The following is an 8,993-nucleotide window of genomic DNA, read 5'->3' as shown; positions in this document are numbered from 1 at the left end:
GTTGAAGACAGTATGTTGAAGCACTTAAGAACACTCCAGGGTTTTCTGAAATAATTACATCCAGATAAAAAACAAGGTGGTTTACTTTGTTCCCTTTGGGTCAAGGCCCCGACCATTAACAGTGGTTCCCCAGGGTTTATGCACTTACACGTCAAGCTTATTTTTCTTTGTTCTTTGAGGAACAGGGACTGAGCCCTACATAAGGAAGCCTCTCTCTATTTCAGTGGGAGAACTCAGACCCCTCTCCCCCATCTTTCTGTCACACCTCCCTCTCTCTCTTGCAGGAGATGGGTGTTCATACCTGGTTATGGCTGTGCTTGTCATTGGTCCTAGGAGCTGTATGTGGAATGGCAGAGTCCTCCTGCAGGCATCTGGACACTCTGATCTCTCAGAGTCTGTATAAGGAGGGTGATGTGATCATTGGAGGACTGTTCCCTATTCATTTACAGCCATCTGAGCCCAACCTGGACTTTACACAAGTAGCACAATCGCAGTGTCAGAGGTGAGTGCATAACTTAGTCTATAAACATATTCTTGTGTCAATGTGTGTAACACATATCTATTTATGAATAGTTTTCTGACTACCACATGTATATACAGTATAGGCATGTACGTGTTTCCATATATTAAATACATTTGCTGACCATCGCTGTGAGTTTGTATGTCAATTGGTGAATATCAGTCTCTACATGTGTCGCCTCTTTCTTTTACTCAAGCATTTCCATCTCTCTTTCTGTCAGTTTTAATTTGCGTGCATATCGTTGGCTGCAGACCATGATCTTTGCAGTGGAAGAGATAAACAGAAACCCCCAGCTGCTGCCCAATCTCACCCTGGGGTATGCCCTGGCTGACACCTGCCTCACAGACAAAACAGCACTGGCTGTTGCACTGGGGCTAGTAACAGGGAAGGACCCTGTCATTATGGGCTCCAGGTGTGGCCAAACTCCCGAGGTGCCTGTGATTGTCGGTGATGCGCGTTCCTCAGCATCTATCATGATCGCTCGTACTCTGGGAGTCTTCAGCATCCCCATGGTGAGAAAAACCAGCACAGCGGCAAATCAGGGATCATTAAACAAAACCATTATGACACCTATTCTTGTGCTCAGAGAAAGTGGTTAAGGATAGTTGCATTTTCAAAAATACCTTTCCTATGTACAGTGGGGTGCAATTATCATTCATTCCACCAGTTACTTCTTGCATACTTTTGTATTTAAGCCTGTCCTTTTCAGTTGTTATTGCTAGTTTATGCTATCCCATATCTGACTGTACCTGTAATTTTCCTGGCCCTGGTTCTAGCCTCTGCTTTACCTGTGTAATTCTGTTCTTGTTCCGTTTGGATTTCCTGTTATGACTTCTGCATGGATTATTTGGATTCTGCCTCTGAATTGTTGTTTTTGTACTGTCGCCTATGTGGACTGCCTACCCATTACATGCCTGTTTGCACCTTATACTCTTCATGTCCCTGATATACCTGTTTGCTGGTTTTTGACCTGCCTGGATCTGCCATGCTTGGTTCCTCTGTCCCGCATCCCTGACAAGTTCAAATAAAACAAATCATTAAAATGGCATTTTTATTTTACAACATGCAGGATTTTTTTTTAAATCTCACTGCAAGATTAATTGTCTGCCCTTGGGATAACCTTTTCAATATTTATTTTCATTTTTTACTTTTAGAAATTATAAAAAAGGGAAAGGGCCAAAAAATATTCAAAGGTCAGTCCAGACATTGAAGTTGAAGATAGGTTGGGTATTCCAGCAAGACAATGATCCAAAGCATACCTTGAAATCAACCATGAAGTACCATTCCACAGTCCCCAGACTTGCCAAAGAATATTTCTGAGCAAGAGGTTTTCTACCAGGAAGAATGGGGAAAAATTCAAAAATCAAGAATTTAAAGACTCTTAGCTGGCTACAGGAAGCATTTGCAAGCTGTTATAGTTGCCCGAGGAGGAGTTACAATGTACTAACAGACAAACTTAGTGCACAGGGCCTTTTGCCTTTTTTATTATTTTGAAAGTCAAAAGAATTTTTATAAAAAACTAATCTTGCTTGAAATTTTTAAGAAATGTGTTTAATGTTGTACCGTTTAGAGGTCAGGTTCACCTCAGGATCTGTGTGCTCCCCAGGTGAGCTATTTTGCCACGTGTGCGTGCCTCGGAGACCACCAAATGTTCCCCACCTTCTTCCGCACTGTGCCCAGCGATGCCTTTCAGGCCCGGGCCATGGCACGAATGCTGCGTCTCTTTGGCTGGACCTGGGTGGGTGTGATAGTGGGAGATGATGACTATGGCAAGTTTGGGATCCAGCATCTGTTGAAGGAGCTGCAGAACTCTGAGGTGTGTGTGGCCTTTTCTGAAGTCATCCCCAAGTTCAACATGGAGTCGAGTATTCCACGCATCGTGGAGAGGCTCAGGCATTCCACAGCCAAAGTCATCGTCACTTTTGCTATTGCTGCAGACATGTATGTTTTGCTGAGGCAGGTGGTGAGACAGAACATCACCGACAGGCAGTGGATTGCCACAGAGTCCTGGATTACCTCCAACCTCATTGCTTCTCCTAAAAATCTGCTCTCACTGAGTGGAACTTTGGGATTTGCCTTACGCAAGGGTAACCTTCAGGGTCTCAGATCATTTCTCACCAGGTTTCAGCCCAAAGCTTTATCCTCTGACCCCTTTGTGCAGGAATTCTGGGAGGTGATTTTTGGATGCTCTTTCAGGAATCACTCCAGCCCCTCCCCATCAGCCAAGCCCCAATGCACAGGGTCTGAGAGTTTGAACAATGCTGAGAGCAGTTATACTGATATCTCCCAGTTGAGAGCCACTTACAGTGTCTACAAGGCTGTGTATGCTGTTGCACATGCCATTCACAACATGCTGTCCTGCCAGCCAGGGGATGGCCCCTTTAGAAACGGCGGATGTCCAGATGTCTCCAACCTACAGCCCTGGCAGGTAAGAACAAGCACAGAAACATGGGTAAGAGTATCAGCATCCAATAGTATATTTTATGTCAAAAGTCAAACCAATTTTTCTGTAAGATTTCATGACTCAGAATGTGCTCTCCGAGATGGCCAAGCAAGGCTGAATGTGTTTAGTGATGACAATCCCATTTGTGACCCGCTTTATTGTAATCAATGGGAAGTCATGGTGGCCAGTTTCATTTCATTTTTGGCTATTTTAGGCTTTGGTCTTAATTTTATAGAACAGTATCTTGTCTTTAATAATCTACATATTTTACTGACAAATTCAGAGTAAAATATAGTTCTTAAACGCAAGATTAAAGTTGAGAGTTGCTTCGTTTGGAGGTTAGCCAGCTTGTCAGTGGTCATCAGTCACCTGGCTAACAACCACATCAGCGGCTAGTTAATGTAGCTATTAGGTTTAATTGTATTTTACTAAACTATTTGCTAACTATTTTGCTTTCATGGTCTATATGTCTTAGTGTCAAGAGTAAATATTCAGAGTAAAAATATAGTTTTATACATATGATAACAACATATAGCCCCAAAGTTTTGTTTGTGTTGGTTGTCTCCTAGCCTCATATAACTATCATCTTTTTCTCAAAAACATGGTTTGGGGGCACTCAAAATCCAAAGGGACAGAACTGATATTTGGAGTAGAAAGATAACTTTGGTATTGTTAGAAAGCTTTCATTTTCTAAACTCAAAATATATTTTGTGGTCTGATTTTGATAGAGGAGGTCACATTTGTGTTCATCATGTTCAGTTCTCTCTTTACAGATTTGAATGTTCATTCTTACATTGTGTTCAATATTTATTCTGAGCTTTACATAATTTAACTATCATTTGATAGTGCATAGTCATAATATTTCAGATTAAAGATAAAAGAGTCATTTTTCATCACCATATGTTTCAATTGTTGAAAATACTGATTTTCCTTGTCTTGGAAGATTCTCCACTACCTCCACACCGTAAACTTCACCATACCAGTGGGAGAGGCTATACACTTTGACAAGAATGGTGAACCACCAGCCTTTTATGACATCATTAACTGGCAAGTGGGGGTGCACGGAACGGTGGAGTTTGTCAGGGTGGGACAGTTTGACACTCTTTATGGATCTCACAGTGAGTTTGGCATCGATGTGAAAAGAGTCCTCTGGGGTGGTGGTCAGAATAAGGTAAATCGAACCGTGAATTTAGCATGCAATAAATTTAGCCAGGGAGATTATGCATAACTTTTGGTGTACCCATCCTTTACAAATTCTAAATATGGATTTTTTACATTCTTAGCATTACAGGCCATTGGGAGGTGAGCTTTCTGTAAAAAAAAATCACTCTTGCACTGTAAATCACAAACTAGCTTTACAACCGCTCAACTGGCAGCCGTTATGAGCTATGAACACCAACACTGTCTGGAAATCAGCAAAAATAATCAGTTCACTGCTGGACATACAGATGGTGTGATGATACACACTGTGACATGGTGTCAAACCGCTGGTTCTGTTGAGCAAATACTATTGCGCAGCAGTTTATTACCATGTATGTGGTGTGTGTGCATTGATGTAACAGCATTGATGTAACAGCGGGCTAGTGCTGTGGAACATAATAGATTACAAGATTGAGAAATGTATTATTCATTGATTAATTTCTTGAAGATATTTATCATGCGCACGTTAAGTGTTGAAATGATTTTTTGCGCATAGTATGCTGAATTGTAACACTCCATGACCATGTAAAATGTTAAGAGGTCAGTTTGTGTTTGTGAGAATACAATATGTTGACGTGCTGTGATGTTGTGGTGATGTTGCTTTTGAGCAATAGCAAGGAGGGAGAGTGATGTTCTGTGTGTTATGTTGGATGCATACAGGTGCCTGTGTCTGTCTGCAGCATGCCCTGTCCCCCAGGCACTCGGAAGGCTGTGCAGAAAGGAAAGCCCATCTGCTGCTTTGACTGCTTACCATGTGCAGCAGGAGAGATCAGCAACACCACTGGTATGATTAACCATTACCTCTTTTATCCATGATGATGAGCAAACACCCTGATTTTCATCACCTACACAAAATAACGATAAGATACTGAGAACTTTGAGGGTCTCAAAAAATGGTTATGGCTGCAAGTTTTATTTCAGGTGGACAACCTTCTGAGCTGTCCTCTTTTTTGGTTATTATTGGGAGAATAGAGTGGACAGTATGTTTGTGCCCAGGACTTTGCAGGAAAAATACCTCAACTGTCAGCTAGGACCTGGTATCTGTGTGTGTGTTATGCATTAAAAACACGTTTAATTTTGTACAACAAATTATTGTGATTTGATTTTCTGTTTAATGCTCTCTGTTAGAGCGAATGGCTCCAGCCAAAATCTTTATTTGTCATTATTTATCATTTATCAACCACCCTGATTTTCAACACCTGCACGAAGCAAACATATTAAGATAAAGAGAAGCATTAAAGTCTCAACCAGCTATGGCTGCAACTTTTATTTAAGAAGGAAAACTGTCAGACTGACCTGATTATTTGCATTCATATTTGGTGAATAGGTTGGCCAGTATGTCATCCAGGCTTTTTTAAAATCATTTGTGCAGAAAGAAGTCTACATCCCTGCACATGATGAAAATGTGCTATATGTGTAATGCAAATAAAAAGAAATATATAAGGCATATATAAACTAAACTGCCAAATTGGGGAGACCTGGCTATAACTAATGATACTGAGTATTGTGAATTAATTGTTGTATTGATACTCAAGGAAAATCAGGGGAAGTGCTAAGTGATTAAAACTTATTTTTCAAAATTGTATTTATTATTTAACACAATGTGAAAAAGCTGCGTGTTAATTTCCGATTGATTACTCACATCGTTAGCATGCTTGTCAATCAATGAGAATTAAAGAAAACAAGTTGACATCAATTATATGACTTGGTGGGATGAAAAATTAAAAAGTTAAATCTTGAAACCTCCAAAGAACGTGTTTAGTCACATTTATTTGTAACTTCTCTGTGAACTGTGTTGGACTTAGATATTTGTTTGCATAATTTCAAGGTTCAACAGAGTGCCAGAAATGCCAAGATCGATTCTGGTCGAATGTTGCTCGAATTACCTGCATTCCAAAGGAGGTGGAGTTCCTGTCCTTCCAGGAGACCATGGGGATCGTCCTTGCTGCTCTTTCAGTCTCTGGGGTGGTCCTCACAGGCAGTGTCCTCGCCACCTTATTTTTCCACCGGGACACACCCCTTGTTAGGGCAAACAATGCAGAGCTGAGCTTCCTGCTGCTGCTGTCACTCTCTCTCTGCTTCCTGTGTGCGCTGGCCTTCATTGGTCGCCCCTCCCCCTGGTCCTGTATGTTGCGCCACACGCTGTTTGGGATCAGCTTTGTGCTCTGCATTTCCTGTGTGCTCAGCAGGACAGTGGTGGTGCTGGTGGCCTTCCGCGCCTCAGTCCCTGGCAGCAACATCATGCAGTACTTTGGCCCGGTGCAGCAGAGAGTAGCCATCTTCCTCTGCACCTCCATCCAAGTGCTCATCTGTGTGCTGTGGTTGGTTCTGTCACCGCCCGTCCCATCTGAGATACAGGGGTGGAGTGCCAGGATCATCCTTGAGTGTGATGTTGGCTCAGTGGCTGGTTTTGCTTGTGTCCTGGGCTACATCGGCCTGCTGGCAGCCATCTGCTTCCTGCTGGCCTTTTTAGCCAGGAAGCTCCCAGACAACTTCAATGAGGCCAAGTTCATCACGTTCAGCATGATCATCTTCTGCGCCGTCTGGATCACCTTTGTCCCTGCCTACGTCAGCTCCCCAGGGAAATACACTGTCGCTGTGGAGATATTTGCAATCCTGGCCTCCAGCTATGGACTACTTCTCTGCATATTTGCTCCCAAGTGTTATATAATTCTATTGAGACCAGACAAGAATACTAAGAAGAACATGATGGCCAAATAAAAGTAATATAACTTTGATAACCTTCATTGTATGTGAAATAACGTGATGGCTAGACAGAATATTCAGCTGCCTTTGTTTAGACGTTGCTGTCTAAAGTAAACTTCCAGAGCTGATGCTCAAAGGCATTTTCATGCTCCATATTATGTAAATACATGACATTCATTCATTTGTCAGTGATTAGTTGTACATTGTACGTGTACATGTTCTATATGTACTTTGCTCTTGTCCTTCCCTTCACAGTTAGGCAATCATCAATCATTGAACAATAAGCCATTCAAATATTATCATATGAAATATAAGATATTCAATATTATTCCATGGTCTGGCTGAATACTTGATTCTGATTGAATGCTGGTGGTGATTACATTCATATTATCCTTCAACGTTTGGCAGGTAGTCTAAAGGAAAGAGTATAATACGAGTCAATTTTTATTTATTTATTAGCAATGACTTTGTCACGCCCGTAAAGCTGTTTGCATTTATTAGATGCATTTATTTAAAATATTGGCCCAGGATGCAAATTGGAGATGTATGCTATTTTTACTTTGAAAGGTTTCTGATTGACTAGGCCAAAGGGGATCTACCCTGAACTAACAGAAACATTGTTCACTGCATTCACCTGAGAGCACATGGCATCCAAAGATCAAATGTTGAATTTCCTGAGTCAGTCACTCTATCATTTTATATAAATATAGATTTTTTTGCTCACAGAGTACATTTTAAAATAGATGGGTGGATTGGATGGAGTTCTGTTTTATAAAATAGTGCGCCAAAGGTAGTGCTTTATTCTCATGCCCAGAGCTCCCTATCTCACTGCCTGCAGAAAAAGGCTCTCATTAGTTCAACTTAACCTGTGAATTAATGACTCATTAAGTGTTGCTTTGTGTGATAAGTAATGCTCATGTTTGCTAATTACGGCACTGTCTGGCTGCTGAGGAGACAGGCAGTTGAGCTCTGCTGCAGGCACGTGCACAAATAGGGCTCAAGGGGGGTTTGAGACCCTGCCCTTTTGCCCTCAAAAAGTGGGTGGTGTTAATTGTATTTAAATTGAAATTCTAACAAATATGGAGATAGAATTCTATAGTAGTATCCACAAAAAAATACACCTTATCAATTTAAAACTACTCCGCTCTCCAACCTCCCCCCACCCCTCCTGCCCTTCCAAATGGTAGGACTTGCCAGTTGCCACCATACAGGTTGTAGTTTTGCTAGTCTAATTATCATTAAAACAATGTTATCTTTGTCATGCCCAACTTACAGATATGCAATTGATTTCTGAAGCAGGTAGTTGGTAGTTTAGTGATTCCTCACCCCTTTTCTTTAGAGGCAGTTTTCTAAAAACATAATGTTTAAAACTTTTTGTTTGGGCATGTCGCAGTGTCTTTTCCCTGTTAACATACATGTTTCAATCAATCAATCAATCAATTTTTATTGGGAAATAAGAAGCAGCATAAACACTGCTAGAAGAGACAAATACAGCCGTCTCCAATGAAAGGTAAAATACTTCTCACCTCCCTGACCTTGGATAAGTTTTTCAGCCATATGCATAGATGTTTAAGTAGTGTGTGTGTGTGTGTGTGTGTGTTTCAATATAATATAATACTGTGGTTTCTTTTTCTCTCAGTGTGATGTTCAAAAACATGTTACTAAAATCAAACTGTCATTCAGTAGTTGTACCGTAGGTCTCATTTATAAAATATGTGCAGTGTAACAAAATGATACAGAACATAGAAATAGAAGGAAATTCTGAAGCCCCAAATTCAGGGGGCTTATGTACATAGTGTGTAATTATGGAAATAGCTCCCGTACCACACTGTGATGCAGTTCGTCAGGATGCTCTCGATGGTGCAGAGACAGGTGGGCTTTCTTAAGTCTCCTCAGGAAGTAGCAGTGCTGTTACACCTTGACCAGTATGGAGGTGTTGAGGCAATTAACATTTAGGCAATTATTGAAACTGTGACAGAAGAAAATAAGTGAATTCAGATTTCTGGGGATTTTGGATATGAGATTCATTAGAACACATTTTTGAAAAAGGTGAAGGCCCAACTCTGCATCATCCGCTAAATTACATCTTGGGAGAAAGTAGCTATATCCATATCACTGTACTTC

At 41.0% G+C, this 8,993-nt stretch overlaps 1 protein-coding gene across 1 annotated transcript; it reads left to right on the top strand.

Moving 5' to 3' along the window:
- The first annotated feature begins 386 nt into the window (after window positions 1-386).
- Window positions 387-6,884, top strand: LOC133108371 (extracellular calcium-sensing receptor-like). Its single transcript, XM_061217867.1, has 6 exons — window positions 387-502; window positions 741-1,032; window positions 2,127-2,948; window positions 3,907-4,134; window positions 4,824-4,947; window positions 5,992-6,884. The coding sequence occupies exons 2-6, from the start codon at window positions 775-777 to the stop codon at window positions 6,882-6,884; spliced, it is 2,325 nt and encodes a 774-aa protein (XP_061073851.1). The 5' UTR covers window positions 387-502; window positions 741-774.
- The last annotated feature ends 2,109 nt before the right edge of the window (window positions 6,885-8,993 follow it).

Source organism: Conger conger, chromosome 13, assembly GCF_963514075.1.
Source record: "Conger conger chromosome 13, fConCon1.1, whole genome shotgun sequence".
NCBI classification, from domain to species: Eukaryota; Metazoa; Chordata; class Actinopteri; order Anguilliformes; family Congridae; genus Conger; species Conger conger.
The sequence above is the reverse complement of the archived record's forward strand: the minus strand, read 5'-3'. Positions and strand labels throughout refer to the sequence as shown.

Excerpts from the sequence above, each read along its gene's own strand:
- LOC133108371 (XM_061217867.1), top strand. The coding sequence starts at position 775 with ATGATCTTTGCAGTGGAAGAGATAAACAGAAACCCCCAGCTGCTGCCC. Across the intron at positions 2,949-3,906 it reads CCAACCTACAGCCCTGGCAG|ATTCTCCACTACCTCCACAC; the intron begins GTAAGAACAAGC and ends TTGTCTTGGAAG. Across the intron at positions 4,948-5,991 it reads AGAGATCAGCAACACCACTG|GTTCAACAGAGTGCCAGAAA; the intron begins GTATGATTAACC and ends CATAATTTCAAG.